At 41.7% G+C, this 21,924-nt stretch overlaps 1 protein-coding gene across 1 annotated transcript in view; it reads left to right on the top strand.

The window, feature by feature from the left end:
- LOC149239977 (uncharacterized) overlaps window positions 1–21,924 on the top strand; it is a 434,082-nt gene that overhangs the window by 146,566 nt on the left and 265,592 nt on the right. Inside the window, exon 3 of the mRNA XM_089373600.1 lies at window positions 18,211–18,272. Within this exon, the coding sequence (XP_089229726.1) occupies window positions 18,211–18,272 (62 nt within the window). The remainder of the gene's footprint in view (window positions 1–18,210; window positions 18,273–21,924) is intronic.

Here is a 21,924-nt window from a genome sequence, read left to right on the forward strand (position 1 = left end):
CTCACTATCAGCTGTTCTGTACTTAAGGTCTTTGGCTGTGATTTCCTTTTTATCAGTTTCTGCATTGTATAAGATGAAAGAGTCCATATCTGAGTGCATGGAGTATATGGGAATGTTTTGGGGCTTCTCCTCACTACTAACCATGTACTCCATCAATTTCTCCCTATATAATTTTCTTGGTTGGCCAAAATTAGATATGGTGCCATCTTTTGCATTTTGTGATACATTTTCATGTTGAATGTGGCCAAATATGCTTTTACTTTTCTTTTTAGTTGCATCAACCTTTGGGGCATTGTTTCAAGCCTGACCCAGGTTGTGGGAAAGGGGAGGCCAAACCTATATGGACCTAGTGGGGAAATGTGGACCCAAGTGGGAAGAATAATGAATGGAAGGGGAGTAATGTATGTGGATGAGGGAGCGGGACCACGCAACCAAAATCAAGATTTCCCATGTAGTACCACCCTGAAACCCCAAGGTTAGTAAAAGATATCCCATGAGACTAATATAGAAGGCTAACATCCAAAAGAGGTCTAGCGGAAAAAAGCACAGACCTAGCCCACTCTTTCCGCCGAATCCCCCCATTAATCCACGCCAAAAAGTGTCCATGATACACAAACAACAATACACAATTACCAAATGACAAGGCATACCTTTAGGTTTGGTATGCCCACTGTCAAACATACGATCATGACAGATGGGTGAGGTACCACATGGTTGGCTCAGGTGGCAGAGAAATGGCACAACGAGCTAGTTGGTGGCTCTGCAAGAGGCTGCCGACTGAGGACCATTTTGGAGAAACTTTTCTCCTAGGAATATCAACCACAAAATGGTGGGGAACAGTTCCTAAGATAGGCTTGATTTGAGGCAAGGCAGCTCATTCAATAGAAAGGTTCAATAAAAGTGCAAGCTTTGGGAGAACCTAGAAAGGCTTTTCCACGAAAAACTCCTTGTTATAGATGGCTACATGAGACGTAGGGCTAGATATGTAATGAGATAGAGGTACATCCAAGGTTAGGGTAGTCAAGAGAAAAGACTGTTTAAGATTTACTCCAATGAGTACTCAAGCAAAATCCTTCAAGGAATCCCTAAGTTGAAGGATTAGCCTCTAAGGTTCCCTCTTGGTGTGATAGCTAGGGCATCAATTTATTTGAAATTCCATTGTCAGAATTCATTCAAAACTGGAGGATGCCTAGAGGAGACACAAATAAAGAAATTTGTTTGGACAAAATTATGAAATTCCTCCTCCCTAAAATTTCGCACCAAGCCTTAAAAAACCTCCTTATCCTTAAAGGGACGAAGAAAAGAGAAAGAAAGGAGGTGAAAAGAACTATGTTTCGTTGAATTAATATGATCACCAAGCATTCCAGATCAGTGCCTGCCTATTGGGAAAAATGGAGTCAACGCTTACTTTGATTTGATGATCTTCGCTCTTTAAGGAGACCTAATGCAGCTACGCTAACCCTAGGGAGGCAACAACACAACTACAATAGAATTTTATACTTTGATGTTAAATTGGCAACTAGGGCCAAACTCCATGTGAGTCAGCTTATTTATGGCAGCTGATATTTTTATTGGACCCCTCTTGTCGAGAGGTGTAGGATTGATCTAAAGATCATCCGATTCCAATAAGTATTTATGGAGATATGAATTTATTTTGATTATGCAATTATTATCAAGCCGACCAGTTCTTATGTAGGTTCTAGAAGCCCAAACGTCATGTCTATTCAACCTATACATTTTAGTATAAATTGGCAAGGACTTGAAGTCATTTGTACACACATTCTTCATGTGATTTGAAGGAGATACACTAATGAAGAATGCCCTAGCTGTAGTCATAGTCAATGTAATACCCTGATTCATGGAGATATATATACGCTGAAATCGCACAGCATGGAAATCTATATATAAACACAACATTCAAGGGATTCATATGCGGTCATATGTGTAAACAACATGGAAAACGCAGTTACGCTGTCCAAGAAGCACCATATACGCAGGTCTGGCAACATAGTTTAAGAGAGACGTGGTCATACGCATCAACAAAAGACCTAACACGCAGGTCTGGTAGCATAGTTTAAGAGAGACGTGGACATATATATACGAATTCACGCTGGATGTGATATGGTTCATATATGTAGTTCATAATAGATACGGTGGACATATTACGCTATTTAGATTACACTAGTTACGACTAATACCTCCATGCAGTTATAATACGCATATGGGAATGAGCATATGTATGTAAACGCAGTCATATATTATGGAACATCAACAGTTGTATGGAACGCAGAAGTCATATTCGTTATGTAAACGCAGTCATATAGGAACACAGTCACAGATAAGTGGGTAGTCACATAAATATGGAACGCAGGATCTGGCAGCATAGTTTAAGAGATACATATATATACGCAGGCATTCTGGCAGCATAGTGGAGACATATATATATATATATCTATATATATATATATATATATATATATATATATATATATGCAGGATCTGGCAGCGTGGTTTAAGGACATGAAGTCTCAGGTGAACACAGTCATAATATTACACATACGCACAACACTTATACGCTGAGACCTTATATGCTGGAAACCCTATACTCTGCACGCACAGTCATACGTACGCACAGTCATGCGTTGCAGTAACGGTTATATGTAAACGTTGGACAGTCATACGCTGCAGTAATGTAATCACTGGACAGTCTTATATATACGCTGGAGTCATGGTTATATATACGCTGGGCAGTCATACGCTGGTCAGCAAGACAAGGGTGCCACTATCATCAAGCCGCAGTGATGAAGAGGTAAACGCAGTCATGGTATTGGAGGAATACCAATACGTTGTGTATAATGGGATTGCATGGAACCACAGCCTAGCTGCTTTGCTAGGCTGCAAGCCATAGCAAGCAGCTAAGGCTGATATCAACAAAGGCAAATTGTTGCAGCAGCATGAAGCATGATGATGCATGAGCAGCATGAAGTATGAAGTCATGGACAACTTGATGTATGGGCAGCACAGTGATCATGAGCAGCATGAGGATGCATGATGCAGCATGATGATGCTACACGGTAAGGTGCAATAGATGAACGAAATGGATAGGTGAAGTCGTCACCTAGGAGATTCAGTTGAAGCAGAATGTCTTTAACTGATCTCATCATTATAGGAAATGATCTATGCTCAGATCCAGATAAGTCAAAGTGTTGACTTCTCTTGTAAATATATTATCTCTCTCTCTCTCTTTCTTTGCGGAACTTTGAAGATAAAAGAAGATTTAATCAAAGGGTTTTCCCACACATTGTGGGGTTTGTCCCTGGCTAGCACCACATCTTGTGTCCTCTTGTCTTGGCTTGTCTTCTGCGATTTATATTTATGTTCTATCTGTAGTTTATCTTAATGCTGATGTGATTGCTAACTGTGAAAATTTAAATAAATTGCTCTAGCATAGAACATACCAAAAATTTAACATGGTATCAGAGCTGAGGTGAAGACAATGCCCAAGCAAGAGTGAAAGAGCAATCACCGAAGACAGTTGGGACAAGACAGAAGGATCAATGGGTTCCTCATAATTCACCTAGAGTGAAGTCGAAGCAGAGAATGTTATCAGAATGACGCAACAGAAGTTTCTGATGGCCTACCTAAAGATCACTTCACTGGGAAGTTCGGATCTAAGGGTGGAAGGAAAGCTAGATGTCTTGGTTATAAGGTCGGCCCTTATGCGAAGGAGTGTCCAAATGGTAGAGGTGCAGGTCATCAAGGACACGACTGATTCTTCAAGAAAGCAAGGAAACCTAAGAATGGAAGGTACGTGTTTGAAAATAGAATTTTCAAAGATGCTTTTGAGTTCAGGGATGTATTAAGTTACAGGAAGTCCACTGGGAACCATGTCCATTGACACATAGCACCAGAGGTCTGTGACTCAGATGGTGACAAGGAAGCCCGAATTCAAAAGGAGCATGAAGGTACATGTCTGAGATGTACTGAAGGAAAATCTTATAAGGGGACCATTCCCCTCATGCAGCAGGTCCACAAGCTTGGAACAACCCAAGGAGTTTGAGACTCATGATCGGGAATCTCATGTATACAGGTGGAAGAAAGTCCTCTATGGCTTGAAGCAAAACACCTCGGTGTAGTATGAGAGGATTGATAGTTGTCTAATGCAGTTGAGATTCACTAGGAGTGAAACCGATCCAAACCATTACTCGAAGGTTGTGGATGATAAACCTCTCATACCGGCACCTATGTCTGACAAGTGCAGACGCTCTCATTTATAGGAGACAAAGGGAGTTGGATTCCGAATGTGGAAAGATAAACTGCAAGCCTGTGACTACCTCGAGGATCTTAACTTTCAAAAAGTTATATGGTAGTGATGTCAGACCAGATTTGGGAAATGCCTCTGAGTTTCATAAACTCATTCGCATTAATGTTCTGGGAGAACCTCTGTCCGGACATATGGGTTGCAGTTAGCATGGTGAGCTCATATTTGGTTGAGCCTCACTGGATTGGTGCCAAGAATCTTCTGAGATATCTTTAGGGTACAATCTCTCATGGATTGAGATACGCTGCAGGAAATATGAAACCACATGATTATTCGAATGATGGGTGGGCAGGCAGTGTGGAGGATCACTAGAGCACTTCTCAGTGCTGTTTCTCTTTAGAATCTGCCTTGATATCCTAGATGAGCAGGAAGCAGAAGTCGGTGGCTCTGAGCACCACCAAGGCAGAATACATTGCTGCTAGTATGACCTTCTGTGAGGCAGTCTGGTTGCGAAAGCTCTTCATTGAGCTATTTGTACACATGATGAATACCACTGTGATTCTTTGTGACAACCAGAGGTAGGATTCGACTATTAAGGAATCCCGTATTTGACGATTGCTCCAGCAGATAGACATCAGATACTGCCTTATCTGGGATATGGTAAGTCGATGAGCAAGGAGGCTCCATCGCATTGAGATTGATGTACAGGTCGCTGACATTTTGACAAAGCCCCGAGGAAAGATCAAATCTGTGATTTTCCCGTATGACTTGGAGTCATCGTGAGACCCTTGTAAAAGGGTCCTGCATGTTGCATAAATTAAGCTCTGGGAGCTTTGGGGGCTTGCAGTTCTTACTGGAGCAACATACGACCACAAGGTGACTCACCCTCACCTGGTGGTGCACACTGGAACAAGTGATTCGCTCTCTTGTGGGACAAGCTGATTCGCTCTCTTGTGGAACAGGATGATTCGCTCTCCTGTGTAGCAGGATTGATGTGTTATCCTGTGAGGCCTGGATTGATGTGTTCTCCATGGCGATTGTAGCAGGATTGATGTGTTCTCCTGTGAGGCCTAGATTGATGTGTTCTCCATGGCGATTGTAGCAGGATTGATGTGTTCTCCTGTGAGGCTTGGATTGATGTGTTCTCCATGGCAATTGTAGCAGGATTGATGTGTTCTCCTGTGAGGACGGGATTGATTAAGTTCTCCTGTCGAGATATCCTACCCATGCAATCTGGGACTCATGGGAAGTACCTCTAATCTGATTAATGAGTAGGGAAATAAAGTTAGGGACCATAGCAGTACCAATGGATGCATCATTGTATCTAGCGTACTCTCTACGCTAGGATGACCTCCACTGATTTGGGATCAATGATACTAGTCTGGGACCAGTGGTAGGAGTTGTACCATACTATGACACTGACTTCGGGTCAGTTGAGACTGGTCTGGGACCAGTGGTACATACTCTAAGTCTGACTTCGTGTCAGTGCAGTACTGGTCTAGGACCAGTGAGAGTGGTACATACTATGACGCTGACTTTGGGTCGACTGAGACTGGTCTGGGACCAGTGGTACACTCTGAGACTGCGATACTGGTCTGGGACCACTGGTAGGAGTGGTACTTACTATGAAGCTGACTTTGGGTCGGTTGAGACTGGTCGGGGACCAGTGGTACGCACTCTGAGACTGACTTCGGGTCAGTAGAGAATGGTATGAGACATTCTCGATCAATTCTTCTTCTTCATAGTTCAGCAAAGTTGAGCAGAGCAAAGCAGAGCCAGCAGAGCTGCGCAGAGCCAGCAGAGCAAAGCAGAGCCAGTAGAGCTGCGCAGAGCCAGCAGAGCAAAGCAGAGCTAGCAGAGCTGAGCAAAGCCAAGAGCTGGGCAGAGCAAAGCCAGCAGAGCTGAGCAAAGCGAGCAGAGCAGAGCCAGTAGAGCCGAGCAGAGCAAGCAGAGCTGAGAAGAGTTGGGCAGAGCAGTGCATGGCACTGATGGCAGAGATAGTACAATCAGACTTATGGATCATCAGATGGAGTTCTCCCTAGTTGAGAGGGAGTCTTAAATTGGCAACTAGGGCCAAACTCCATGTGGGTCAGCTTATTTATGGCAGCTGATATTTTTATTGGACCCCTCTCGTCGAGAGGTGTAGGATTGATCTAAAGATCACCCAATTCCGATAAGTATTTATGGAGATATGAATTTATTTTGATTGTGTAATTATTATCAAGCCGACCAGCTCTTATGTAGGCTCTAGAAGCCCAAACGTCATGTCTATTCAACCTATACGTTTTAGTATAAATTGGCAAGGACTTGAAGTCATTTGTACACACATTCTTCATGTGATCTCCTCTCCACCTCCTGGGTTTTTGGTGAAGGAGATACACTAATGAAGAATGCCCTAGCTACAGTCACAGTCAACGTAATACCCTGATTCATGGAGATATATATACGCTGAAATTGCACAGCATGGAAATCTATATATACACACAACATTCAAGGGATTCATATGTGGTCATATGTGTGAACAACATGGAAAACGCAGTTACGCTGTCCAGGAAGCACCATATACGTAGGTCTGGCAGCATAGTTTAAGAGAGACGTGGTCATACGCATCAACAAAAGACCTAACACGCAGGTCTGGCAGCGTAGTTTAAGAGAGACGTGGACATATATATACGCAGTTCACACTGGATGTGATATGGTTCATATATGCAGTTCATAATAGATACGGTGGACATATTACGCTATTCAGATTACACTAGTTACGAATAATACCTCCACGCAGTTATAATACGCATATGGGAATGAGCATATGTATGTAAACGCAGTCATATATTATGGAATGGCAGCAACTGTATGGAACGCAGAAGTCATATTCGTTATGTATACGCAGTCATATAGGAATGCAGTCACAGATAAGTGGGTAGTCACATAAATGGAACGCAGGATCTGGCAGCATATTTTAACAGATACATATATATACGTAGGCATTCTGGCAGCGTAGTGGAGACATATATATATATATATATATATATATATATATGCAGGATCTAGCATCGTGGTTTAAGGACATGAAGTCTCAGGTGAAAGCAGTCATAATATTACACATACGCACAACACTTATACGCTGAGACCTTATATGTTGGAAACCCTATACTCTACACACACAGTCATACTTACGCACAGTCATACGTTGCAGTAACAGTTATATATAAACGCTGGACAATCATACGTTGCAGTAATGTAATCACTGGACAATCTTATATATACGCTGGGCAGTCATACGCTGGTCAGCAAGACAAGGGTGCCACTATCATCAAGCCGCAGTGATGAAGAGGTAAACGCAGTCATGGTATTGGAGGAATACCAATACGCTGTGTATAATGGGATTGCATGGAACCACAGCCTAGCTGCTTTGCTAGGCTGCAAGTCATAGCAAGCAACTAAGGTTGATCTCAACAAACGCAAATTGTTGCAGCAACATGAAGCATGATGATGCATGAGTAGCATGATGTATGAAGTCATGGACAACTTGATGTATGGGCAGTACAGTGGTCATGAGCAGCATGAGTATGCATGATGCAACATGATGATGCCACACGGTAAGGTGCAGCAGATGAATGAAATGGATAGGTGAAGTTGTCACCTAGGAGATTCAGTTGAAGCAGAATGTCTTCAACTGATCTCATCATTATAGGAAATGATCTATGCTCAGATCCAGATAAGTCAAAGTGTTGACTTTTGTTGTAAATATATTATCTCTCTCTCTCTCTCTCTCTCTCTCTCTCTCTTTCTCTGCTGAACTTTGAAGATAAAAGAAGATTTGATCAAAGGGTTTCCCCACACATTGTGGGGTTTGTCCCTGGCTAGCGCCACATCTTGTGTCCTCTTGTCTTGGCTTGTCTTCTACGATTTATATTTATGTTCTATCTGTAGTTTATCTTAATGCTGATGTGATTGCTAACTGTGAAAATTTAAATAAATTTCTCTAGCATAGAACATACCAAAAATTTAACATTTGATGACAATGTTCAATGGAGTGTTAAGGATACAATACATAAGATTGACCTTTAGGAACATTCTTTCATCATTGCCTATGAGTAATGCATACAATTTTTCTAACAATTTTTACGTTCTCACAAATTCGCATTAGAATTAGGGCACATTAAACATCATGAAATGAGATTCCATACATTTGACATTTAACAAGGTAAAATATAGCATCAAAGAACACTTACGAGACAATGAGAGTATATCCATCTATCAACATTGCAAAAAGAAGCTCTAAGAAAAGATAACGAAAATTTTCCAAATATCAAAGTGCATCCCAACATCCAAATTTCATCCAAAATTGCAGGTCCGAATTCTTTTTACGAAAGAATTGAAATCCAAGTGATGATGAGTTACAAAGGAGGCTCTTCTTAATTATATAAGCCTTTAGGAGTTTGATTTGGTCTAATAAGCCTACTTAAGCCCCTAAAATCACTTTAATGTGCAAAATAACAACCCTATTGGTGACAAGCTCACCAAATAGCTTAAAAGTACAAAATAAGCCTTCCTAATGAGGTCAGAATGATATAGTAATGGTGCAAAGGGCTCTTGGAAGGCCAAGATAATTCCTCCATGTGCCATGATGAAAAGGAGGGCTCCCAAAATGATGACCAAGGGTATGGCCCTTTAGTTTCCAAGCAAAACATTTGTGGTGCTCCCAAGTGGCTATGGGGCACGATCAAGGGTCTCATGGGTCTCCAATTGGATCGAACATGTCAATGCTCCATCAATAAGCACTAGAATGATGACACTTGCCCTCTTATGTCTCTCCGGATGAGACAACACCCCATCTGGGCCTTGGATCAACTGCCAAGTGTCATGCGAAAATGTGTGGCTAGATGGGCAACATGGTCTTAGTGCATCATCATCTTTGTATGGCTGGGGCACGAACAAGTAATATGTGGTGCTAAAGAAGCCCACGGCATGGAAATCAATGCTTTGTTGTGGTGGAGGCTGATGGCTCTCAACGCTCACCTTACAAGTGCCATTACAACCCTCTGGAGGGCTTAGACCCCATATAGGGAAACCAAGTCCAAATGGAGACCCAATTGCAATCTTGTATAAGATCCAATGCGTTTCCTCACCTTCCACTACAACAATTCATTAGTGAAATTTAGTAAATAAGCTTGCAAATCAGGGACAAGAGAGGTTAATAAAGGACCTATTAGGTTGTTTCAACCTCTAAGGGAGTGACAGGTCCATGGTACATCCATCAAATGGCAGGTGTCAAGTGAAATGATGGTGGAATGGAGTGGGGCAATAGGGAAAGCTCCAGGCCACATGCCATGGTACAAGGTCAGCTATAATGAGGGAAGCCCACACATGGGTGTATGAATGTAGCAGGGAGAAATCGTGGTGCATGAGTTACCCCGATTCTTTGTTTTTCCACCCTTCTTCATATGCCTTTTGCCTTTTATTGATTTTTCTTTTTTTGAACTGCTTGGGGGTCCAGGGGATGAGAGTATGATGTGTATGATAAAGCAATGGTTACCCCCTTAACGTTGGGCAGTTCATTCCCCACCAGGGGTTGGGACAATCATGGGTTCCTTAATGATGCAAGAGGCACACATAGGGCCCCTAGGAACCAGTGTGATCGTCATAGTGATAGGGGTAGAGCTCATGCTTGGCTTTTGTCCACATGCTAAATCTTTATGTATCGACCATCTTTTGCATTTTATGGTACATTTCCTGTTATAAGTGGCCAAATTATGCTTTTAACTTTCTTTTTAGTTGCATCAACCTTCGGGGCATCGTTTTAGGCTTGACCTAAAGTGTGGATAAGGGGAGGGGGAGGCTAACAACTTGTGGACCCAATGGACAAATGTGGACTTGGATAGGAAAAGTGTGAAAAGGGATCATAATGAGCAGAGGGGAGAGATATATGTTGATTTGGGGTAGCATTGGATATGCTCTAGCCATGAAAATTGGTGGAGAGGCTAAAGCACATGAGATTTCCAAGACCCGAAAATAGTTTTGGGAAATTCCATTCGGTTAGAGAGATATTAAAATAATTAATATTTTTAATGGATTCCGAAGTCTAAACTTAGGAAAATAAAAATATTAATGGGTATTAATACAAAATTGGGTGAGAATGTTCTAAAAGACATGGATCAAGACAAATCTAATCTTAGTCGTAGATTAGAGATTTAATCTTGGCCATTGAAGACTCAACAAAAAAAGTATAAGAGGAGGTTTGAGGGTTAGTTGGAGACACACCAAGGTTGATCAGTCAATTTGAGTTTCTGGAGCAGGGTTTGCTGAGAGAAAGCGAACAAGTGATCTGAGTTGCAGCGAGGGGCAGTGAGTGCATAGCAGAGAGGCAAAGATAGTGCCGAAGGACAAGCGCAGAGGCAGAAAAGGCTACACAGAGCTAGCAGGAGCCACGCAGAGGGCCAAAGTGACTGCGAACAGGCTAGCAGGGCCTATGTGGGTGACGCAGAAGGCTAGAGAGTCAACACAGAGCAGCGAAAGGCTGACACGGGGGGCTTCTAAGTGACATAGAGACCAGGAGGGCTGATGCAGAGCTTCAGAGAAGCGCTAGAGAGGTTTTCGTGGAGCAAACTTGCCGAATATTTGCTTCCGAAGAGAGGTATTACTGCCAAATAGATATCTCTGTTGGGTGAGCCAGTTTGGCACCCTAGTTGTATTCAAGAAAGTAGTTTAATAATAAAACCCTCATAACTGCTGCACCGGTTTTCTTAAGTTGGGTTTTTCTGGGGATGATTGTCCAAAAATAACGGTGTCCCTTGTGTGTTTGTCTATTCTTTCAGTTGATGACCTATAGATGGTTGAGACTGCATTTGTGTTTATTTTCAGTATTTATATGGTTAAATAACTTGTTAAAGGAATAAACAAGTAGGTGAAATAAACTAGATAGTGCATGAAAAATTTCTAACGAGTTAAAATTAGAAATTTCAACAATATATATGGTGTTGGGAAGCGGAACCATGCAACCAAAATCAGAGTTTTCCATGTGGTGCCACTCCTAAAGCTAGTAGCCAGTATAGGAGATCCCACGGGGCTAGGGTACAAGATTAACCACCAAGTTGGGACAAGAGAACAAGAATACAATCCAAGCCCATTTTTTCCGCCGTATCCCCCCACTATTCCATGCCCAAATGTGTCCAAGGAAAGCAAACATAAACACCCAATTGCATAATGAAAAGTCATACTTTCGGGGTTTGAAGGCCCACCTTCAAACATACTATCATAAAGAATGGGCAAGGGCACATAATGGCTGACTCGGGCGGCAGAGAATGGTGGCACATCGAGCTATCTGGTGCCTGCAAGGGGTTGCTGGCTGCCACCTGAAGGTAAATGAAGGAGAAAAAGTCTCCTATAGGGGCTACCCATTGGTGGTGGGTAACAAATACCACTTTGTTTTTTGAGTTAATGGAATTTTTCCAGTGAGATGTTTAGTCAAATAGTTTGTGAATAAATTGCTGTAGGTGTATTTTCTTGTTTGTCAAATGATAATTAAAGCACAAAATTGAATAAATGTTTATATAAACAACCCAGCTCAAGTATCATAATCACATGGAACCTGATGTAATATTTATCGTTACAATATGAATGCTACAACCATTTAAACCACAATTTCTCTAATATAGAAAACTCAAAAACATATATTAACAATGTTGCAAGCATTACATGGTTTTTTAGGCAAGAGTACAGTGCACAAAAATAAAGAGGAACCTGGTCATTACAATGGCTATAATCTTTAGCACCACAACCTATTTGATTGACAACTTCAGCAATAAGTTTCACTGCGAAATCAACTTCAGAATACTAGCAATTCAACCTGTCCTCTTCACTAGAATACTAGTCATGCAAAGCTAAGAGCATGGACACCGATTAACAATAACTTGCTCATCCAATAGAAAATTAAACACTTGATACTTCAACAACAAAATCTCTATGTCTTGGGTATTAACTTGGCTAGCGAATAAGAGTATAGTTTGATCTTCAAATCTGTGGGTAACTCAACCAACAAGATGTTAATTTTGGGTAGCATCGGATGTGCTCTAGCCATGAAAATTGGTGGAGAGGCTAAAGCACATGAGATCTCCAAGACACCGAAATGGTTTGGGCAGATTCTACTCGGTTTGGAAGATATTAAAGTAATTAATATTCTTAATGAAGTTCCTAAGTCTAAGCTCAGGAAAAAATAAAATATTAATGGGCATTACTATAAATCTGGGTTAGAAGGTTCTAAAAGTCATGGATCAAGCCAAATCTAATCTTAGCCATTGATTAGAGATTTAATCTCGGTCGTTGAAGGACCAACAAGAAAAGTATAAGAAGAGGCTTGAGGGTCAGTTGGAAGACACACTAGAGTGATCAATCATTCAATTTGCTAGAGCGGGGTTGCTAAGCAAAGTCGAATTAGTGATCAGAAGCGAGGGGCAGTGAGTACTGTACAAAGAGGTAGAGATAGTGCCAAGAGACCAGCGCAGAGGTAGAGAGCGAGAAGTAGTAGCCAGAGTAGGCCACACAGAGCTCAGCAGAGACAACGCAGAGGCCAGAGGGACTGCGTCATCCATGCAGATAGCCGCTAGAGTGACACAGAGGTTCCGAGACGTTGCGCAGTGCCTCATAGGGTTGACGCAGAGGGGTTTGGGGCTACCGCAGAGGCCAGAAGGGCCAGCGCAGAGCTTCAGAATCGCTGGAGAGGGTTTCGTGGGACATGTTTTTTGAATACCTGTTTCCAAACAGAGAGGTATTGCTGCTAGTTATTTTTCTCTGTCGGGTGAGCCAGTTTGGTACCCAGTTGTACTCAAGGAAATACTGCATAATAATAAACCCTCAGAATAGCTGCACCGTTTTCTCGCATTGGGTTTTTTCCGGGGACATTTGTCCAAAAATAACGGTGTCGCTTGTGTGTTTGTTTTCTTTCAGCTGATGATCTGTAGATGTTGAGACTGTATTGTGTTTATTTCATTATTTATATGTTTTAAATAACTTATTCGAATTTAACAAGTAGAAGAAATAAACCAGAAGAATACAGATTAAATTTCTAACGGATAGACATAGAAATTTCAACATGGTATTAGAGCGTGGTTGCAGATCACAGGAGAGATGAAGGCATCGGCTAAGTAGAGCATTTGCAGCAGAATCAATTGTCCTGAGTTACAGAAGCTGATCCTTGCAGAAGCAACAGAAGAAGGGTTGAAGTAGAGGGACTGCGTCATCAGTCCGGGCCAGAGAGAGGCCATCGCAGACGATGAGGAGGGCAGAAAGAGGCTCACACAAAGCCACACAGAGACCATGAGGGTTGATGCAGTTGGCTGAGGGAGCTATTTTTCCAGTGCCGGGATTGCGTAGAGCCTAGAGGCTTAGTCCTTCAGTTGCTGGGGCATAGGAAATTGTGGAAATTTGTGGGAGCGAAGCTGGTGGGTACTGTGGGCAGAACAATACCTAAAAGGGCAAAACCAAGGTAGAGGGAGTTGCTACCGAGGCAAATTTCTAGCCAAGGAATTTGGATCAGTGTTGCAGGTGCACAGAAGATCGGAGAGGTGCAACTTGACGATTGGCAGGAGGATTTCCAGAAGGGAAATCATGACTCAGAGGGAGTCCAGAGGAGAACTTCCAGGCGGGAAGTAGAGAGACTCAGTAGGAGTCGAAGAGAACTTTCGGAGGGAAGTTGAGAGACTCGGAGGAGTCGACAGAAGAGCAGAGAGATGGCCATGAATGGGCTAGATGGAGCGTCCAACTTTGTGGTCTGGATTCTGGAAGGCCAAGATCTTGTCCATTTCAGATAGAAATTGCATCAAGGGCTTCGCCTTGAGAACAATGGTTATCCCAGTTGACCCAGCAGCTAATGAGAAGTACGAGGAGGCAATGGCCAAGGCAAAATGTATCATCCTTGATGGGGTCAAGGATCATGTGGTCCAACATATTGCCGAGAAGGAGACGACAAAGGAAATGTGGGACAACTTGAAGACGTTGTACCATCATACATCCGTGCAAAGGAAGATGTTAATTGAGAATCAATTGTGGTCATACCAGATGCAGAAGGGGGATCAGATAGATCTCTTCCTCAGCCGGTTGAAGGAGATCCCGGACCAACTGACTTCCATAGGAGCCATGCCAGATGAAGAGTTGATGGTGAGGACAACACTGAATGTAGTCTCCGAGGAGTGGGAGACATTTGTCCAGAGCATACTGGGCAGGGTGGATCTTCCAAATTGGGAAGAATTGTGGGTCGCTCTTCACCAAGAGGAGATCAGGCAGTTGAGCAAGGCAGGAAGTAGCAGTAAAGGAGTCCGGATCAAGAAGGAAGAGGAAGAGGATGCAGTTCTGGCATCTGTGGGAAAGTAGGAGAAGAGAAAGAAGAAGGACCTCTCTAAGGTCAAGTGCTCCACTATGGGGAACTTGGTCATTATGCGAACCAGTGTCCAAGGAAGAAGAATAAGGAAGAAGCGTCTGACTCTAAGGCAATGCCAATGAAGGCAGAGAAGGAAGTCGAGGAGGATGACGATTGTGCTATGAGGGCTCATGTACCTCTAGAGAAGAGGTGGGGAGACATCGAGCTGTAGTCAGGAAGACTACAAGCGATGAGGGGCAGGATCCTTGAGGTACCAGACCTCTTGGATTATGCCTTGCTACGGGAGCCCTGATGAGAGAATAGCAGGACTGGCGGATGTTGGTAGAGACGGATGCGGATGAAGCGGCAGAGAGTGCTATAGTGCAGGAGTCCTTGGGCAGCGCGAGGCTAGCAGGCTGCAATAGTGCGAGAGGCACGAAGAGTGTTGCACCAGTGCAGGATGGCACAGAGAGGTGTGCAATGGTGCGAGATGCAGGGAGTGGTTGCAGTAGTGCATAGGTCAGTAGAGGGAGCACTTGTTGGCAGTAGAGGGAGCTTCATCATCGGGAGTGTTTTTAGCCTAACAGGGATGTCATAAGTTGGGTGGATCAATTACTTACTTCTCAGTAACTGAGTTGCAATGCAGTAGCATGATGCAACATGATGAGAGGGGGATGTAGTGCAGATGCAATGCTGGGAGTATGGACCAGCAGCAGCACGGATGGAGAGGGAGCTACCGTACGGATGTAGTAGTGGCAGTCACAGGGCCATGGGCAGTGGTACAGGATACAGCAGTGCAGAGGATGTTGGGCGGGGAGGCCGAGCATCTGCACAGGTACCCGTGCCGTATAATTAGAGTGATGCTCAGTGTTGAGTATTACTAGAGCACAGTCCTCGCTAAGAGTAAGTGTTGATTTGGGGTAGCATTGGATGCGCTCTAGCAATGGAAATTGGTGGAGAGGCTAAAGCACATGAGATCTCCAAGACCCAGAAATGATTTGGGGAGATTCTACTTGGTTTGGGAGGTATTAAAATAGTTAATATTTTTATTGGAGTTCCTAAGACTAAACTTAGGAAAAATAAAATGTTAATGGTTATTAATATAAAATTGGGTTAGAATGTTCAAAAACTCATGGATCAAGCCAAATCTAATCTTAGCCATTGATTAGAGATTTAATCTCGGCCGTTTAAGGAGCAACGAGAAAAGTATAAGAAGAGGCTTGAGGGTCAATTGGAAAACACATCAGAGTGATCAATCATTCGATTTGCAAGAGCGGGGTTGCTAAGCAAAGTCGAATCAGTGATCAACAGCGAGGGGCAGTGAGTACTGGACAGAGAGGCAGAGACAGTGGCAAGAGACCAATGCAGAGGCAGAGAGCAAGAATCAACAGCGAGAGCAGGCCACGCAGAGCCCAACAAAGACAACATAGAGGCCAGAGGGACTGCGTCATCCACGCAGAGAGCAGTTGAGTGACGCAGAGGGTCCTAGAGGTTACGCAGTGCCTCAGAGGGCTAATGCAGAGGGGTTTGGGACTGATGCAGAGGCCAGAAGGGTCAGCGCAAAGCTTCAGAGTCGCTGGAGAGGGTTTCGTGGGACAAGTTTTCTGAATCCCAATTTCTGAACAGAGAGGTATTGCTGCTAGTTATTTTTATCTGTCGGGTGAGCCAGTTTGGCACCCAGTTGTACGAAAGGAAATACTGCATAATAGTAAACTCTTAGAATAGGTGCACCAGTTTTCCCGCATTGGGTTTTTCTGGGGACATTTGTCCAAAAATAACGGTGTCACTTGTGTGTTTGTTTTCTTTCAGCTGATGATCTGTAGATGTTGAGACTGTATTGTGTTTATTTCGTTATTTATATGTTGTAAATAACTTGTTTGAATTTAACAAGTAGAAGAAATAAACCAGAAGAATACAGATTAAATTTCTAACGGATAGACTTAGAAATTTCAACCCAAGAGAGACACCAACTCGGCCTAAGACAATGATAGAACTTGACCCTCTACTAGAGAGAAACTCGACTTAGCACTGATATAACATGTTCCCCTCTTAACTGATAATTTAGACCTCATTGATTGGGAGATTTGAACTCTTATTTCAAGCTAGATTCGTTCCTCTTTTGCAAAGAACTCCACTTTAGAGTTATGAATATATTTGGCTCTTCAATGGGTGTGGCTCCAACCTGTAAAAGAAAATGATATATTCAACATGAGAATATAAGATCAGTCGATAACGCCTTTTATCTCCATTATCTTCTGCAAATCTTCTTCTTTTGGGTAGCACAATGGTGAAATCTAGGTGATTTCGCTCTCTAAACCAACTAGGGTGTATAGTTTTAACACCGAAGTTAGCAATGGCGGCTAGGGTTTTTCAAACCCTAAGCTCTTCTCCAAAAGCTTTCCAAGAATCATTTTTTCTCAAATGACAAGTGATAGAATGAGGAAAGCCTCCTCATTTTTCCCCTTTTATAATTTAATGACCACTTTTACTCCCATTTTACCTTTTTAATTTTTTTAAAGTCACTTTAGGAACTTTTTACTTTCTAAAATGAAAGTGACTTTTCATTAGCTTAGGATATGTTCTCCTTTTCACCCCTTAAACAATTATAATGTTTTTCTTTGGCAAATCATGTTCCCTTATTAAAAGTTTCCCCGCCTTAGCCCACGAGATCTTTATTAGGCTAGTGGAACCCAATCTTATGTCTCCGAAGCGGTTGTAGACATTACATCCTTGGGGCTTCTTGAGCCTTTTTTTATACACCTCCAATTTTTTCATTACTTCAAGCTTCAATATTATCCAAATCTTTATGAATCTTTATTAGCTTTACTTCATTGAGCTGAGAGGCTCATTCTACAGCCTAGTATGAGAGGATGTGTAAGTTTGTCCGTCCGTCCATGCCCCTTTAAAATAAAAATAAAAAATAAAATTTATGTTCTAAATAGAAAATAATGTCGGCTACAATTAAAAAAAAATGAATATACGGTAAAGTAATTAGAAGTAAAAAAATGTGTGAATCATATGTTTAAATCTTAGACTTTTCAAAAATATTTCAACAAAAGATTTAAATAAACTGAAAATATTTCAACAAGAGATTTAAATAAACTATTTGAAGATCTATGTTAACTAATTTATATTGATATCAACTTCATATATATCTATATATAGAGAAAAAAAATTAAGTTTTTATGGTTAGAATTTTTATTTGGTCCTATATATGCTCTATTTAGCATTCAAATATACAATTTAAACAATTACAAATAACACATTGTATTTTGCACTCTAAAAAAGTTTGTACATGAAGAAATTTGATCCCTTTCGGCTCATGTTAGATCTGTATTTAAGATGGATCTATGCTGGTTTTATGTACAATCTATGTCCTAGAATGAAATTTATATTTCTTGATTATAACTATCCCATGTTATGAAAGTTCTATACCTTGAGTTAATATATACATTTAGACTCTAGAAGAAAAATGGTGAAAACGAACTTTACCTAATAGACAAGTTTGTTTTTTTGTGTTCTATAGCAGATAAGAACATTGAAGAAGTTATTTTGCATAGGTATTCTAAATCTTTGAGCTTCATCTGCCATGCAGTTGGGAGCAACGTACTTTCAGAGGTTGCAAAAGACTTAATGGGTTCTACACTTTCCCTGAAGGTATTTCTCATCTCAATTTTTCGAGCTTCTATGGAAGATATTCCATGTTGGTATAAGGAAGGGAAAAAGAATGGGTAGATAGATGAGCTGCAAAATGACATTTTATTTCATCTGAATTAGTTTCCTTTTGATTCCCTAAACTATAAATCTTGAAAGCAATGATTTGTATACTTCCTGATTTAAGTTTTATACTTACCTCAGTACTCACCAGTTAACTTAGCTTCTCAAGCTGGTGAGCCAAGTCTAAATTACTGCTCAAGCTTGGTCAAACTTGGTCTGATTTGACAGGTTCTTCCAAACATGGCAAGTTTGTGAGAAATTTGGCTAGTCTTGATGACAGACTTGCAATGCAATTCCTGGGCATTTTATAAGATGACTTTTGCATGATTTTTTGCTCATTCTTAGCCCTTTTTCTGTTGATTTTCTTCCGAGAGATGATTTTATTTCTGCTGAAGTGTCTACATTCAATTGGATGAGCTCTTTTGAGAGCTATAGAGAATTGCAGAGATTGGTCGGTTTTGAAATTTGAACTATGTATTTCTATATAAATTTTAATATTCTATGTTGTATGCTAGAATTCTATGAATTTTCCGTGGATTTGTCCTGAAATGGAAAATACTTGATTTTATCTCAGGCAATTTGGAATATTATATGCATTTTTGGATTAGCTGAGTTATTTGATAGTCAACCCTCCATTTTGGGTTTGCTGAACTGTTTTCAAGTTTGAGTCATTTGACTAGGGTTCCAGATTGTATTATATGGGCCTATACTTTCTTGTCATTGACTATAATGTCCTCTAAGCATTGAATTATGAGTTAAATGTACTTAACATAAAAATAACTATGGCTTTGGATATTCGGCATACAAACGCAAAAAGTGGAAGTCTCAGATGACATTCTCATTCAAGGTCTGCTTAAAATCAAACCTCAAAGTGGAAGAGGACCATAAGATGGTTGGCCAAGAGTGCTTTGTAAGGTGGTGCTTTTAATGTTAAATCAAAGGCGCACCTAGATTTTTAGGGCAAAAGGGTGGTGGGTGGGGGTCCCCTAGCTTTTACCTTAGAGTTATGATAATAGGAAATAATTCAAACATTCTACATTTAAAAAAAAAGAAAAGTCAGGTTCAGTGTGGTATGGAATTGTTTTCAACTTCTCATTACTGGTGCTATGTGGCATTCTCAAAGTGACATGCAATCCATTCCTACATGATCAACTATGAGTATATGATAACTTAGTCATGCATTGTGTGTGTATGGGACAACTGCATCTCTCTGAAGAGTTGCACGGATGACACCTAAATCTCCCTTTGTCACCCTAAATATTCAATCTGTGGTTGCCATTCTTGTACTCAATTGATACTTGGAGGGAAATGCGGCAATGTAATATTTGATTTATCATAAACAAATAAATTTGTGGGTGCATGTGTATTAGCTTAATTATTAACTTACACGTCAGTGTGGTGTCAACTTTCAAGTGGGAAGATGAAATGAAAGGATCTCATCTTTATATTTACATGTATGTCTATAGTGATTTTTGTAACTCTCCCATTAATGCAAGTACCATTTCTTTTGCTTTATACAACTGTCCTTGCATCCTACAATTCTGAGTTGGCACTTGGACAACATGATATTAGAGCTGCAAATCCTAGTTTTTGGAAGATTCCTCCCATGGTAACATCTCTTTTTCTAACCAAAAAAAATATCATATACTGAAACGTTACTGGTTTTTCTATTTTCTATTCCTGAGTATTTGGTGCCCATGTTTTGTGGTTTTTCTGTGTATGATGGTTCTGTGATGATTTGTGAGGCTTTTACAAGAAAGGATTCTTATGTTAGCAACCTTATTTTTCATAGCCGTGCAAGTTACTATTTTCAAGGGAGATGTGTTGATTTTTTGTAGCATCGGGAGTTATTTTGGCATGCCAAGAGGCCTCCCAAGCCAGCCAAAATGAATTATAAATATTGAAATACAATTTTATTTTTAAAAGGTTCATGTATGTTGAATTTCCACGATCTTGGGTCTAGGATAGAATCTTCAAATCTCTGACGCTACCAAACCAAGAATCTTAACGATACTACTTTGCACAACGGAATATTAAACCACATATAATACAATAATCTAGGGCTCCCGTACCAGGGATAATGGCCCTCATACATCCACTAGTACAAGATACAAATTGGGGCTTGGTGTCAGTACATTGACGACCAATCTGCCCTCAATAAGATACTCCGACCATTTGGCTATTGTAGCACGCTCTCTTAGTGCCTCTCGGTCATACGATGTACTTGCCTGGTCCTTCGGCTCCCGATCTGCAGCTCTTGCCTCTATCAATGCTCCAAATCCATCTGACCACTGAAGCTCGACTGTCAATCTGCTCTCTAGTTGATCGTTTGTCCATGAACACATCAACACATTGAGCCTCCTGTCGAGTTGTTCACAGCTCCACTTGTGAACAACTCTCAACTGCCCACTGTTGCTCCTCAGCTACTCAGGGACTTAATCCCACTATGGTCTTCCTGCGCTGCACCGATGAAGACCAACATAGGGCACAGAGGAATGCCACCTATCACTGCAAGATGTCCATCTCCCACAATGAACATGGGCTAGGAGGACTGCCCATCATCTGCTAGAGAAGTCCTTCTCCACACACAAGTCTTGAGCTCCAATCTGCGTTCTAGTAGCCTCTTTCGTCCATCAAAGAGCTATACATAACGCTGCAATACTTCACCCAATCACGCACCGACAACATCCTTCTTGTCTGTTGCTCTAGGGCTACTTTGGGTAACCAACATACTGCCCTCCAACAGACCTATGACACCCAATCCATCATCCAAGGGTCCATCTGCAACTCACTTTGCTGTTGTCCTCTTGCCTTCCGATTTGATGTGCTTACTATCACCTTGGCTACTTGGTAGGCCTCCCAACAATCCACATGGGCTCCTCCAAACAACTCCAAAGGCCTCTTCAAGTTTCCCATCAACTGATCCACGCAATAGTCAACACTTGGACCCAAAAACTACACTACTAGTTTTGTTCCTAGGAAGATCCTTCAGCTCCTCGGAAGATCATCCACATGGCACCAGCAAGATGCTCATTAAACTGATCCAAACATGGTGAAACCTTGACCCAATACATCTCCCAAAACAATGTTGTCCTCTTGCTACACTTGCAATCACTGCTTCACTGGTTAGGGCATCAATCTTCAGCCCTCATCCTCCACGCAGTCAACAACGCAGGCCTTCGAAGGATGTGGTGCACCAAGGTGAGACACCACCACTGCCACGCTATCCAATTTTGGCCTGTTTACCCTTAATGCAGCCCTTAGAACAACCTTTGTTGCTGGCTATGGCCTGCAGCCTAGCCTAGCAACAAGTTAGGCCTACGGTCCTCCATCAAACAACACCCAACTACCTCCAATTAGCAACACTATCTCCTTATCTTCCTCGGCCCACACAACCCTACAATCTTGGACCTTGAACAACAACTCGGCTTCCAGTATTACCCTAAGACAACTGCCCTAAACAGATCTGCAAGCTGATCCCTTTCTTGTTGTCCAAGTCCTCTCCTGTTCAGTCCACTAGCCCAACAACTTGGTTCTAGAGACAACCCTATTCAGACTTGTTTTGACCCTTAAAACAACCCTCATACAAGTC

Source organism: Pinus tabuliformis, chromosome 8, assembly GCF_031772625.1.
Source record: "Pinus tabuliformis cultivar Carrire ecotype Pingquan chromosome 8, CPIR1, whole genome shotgun sequence".
In the NCBI taxonomy this organism is placed as follows: Eukaryota; Viridiplantae; Streptophyta; class Pinopsida; order Pinales; family Pinaceae; genus Pinus; species Pinus tabuliformis.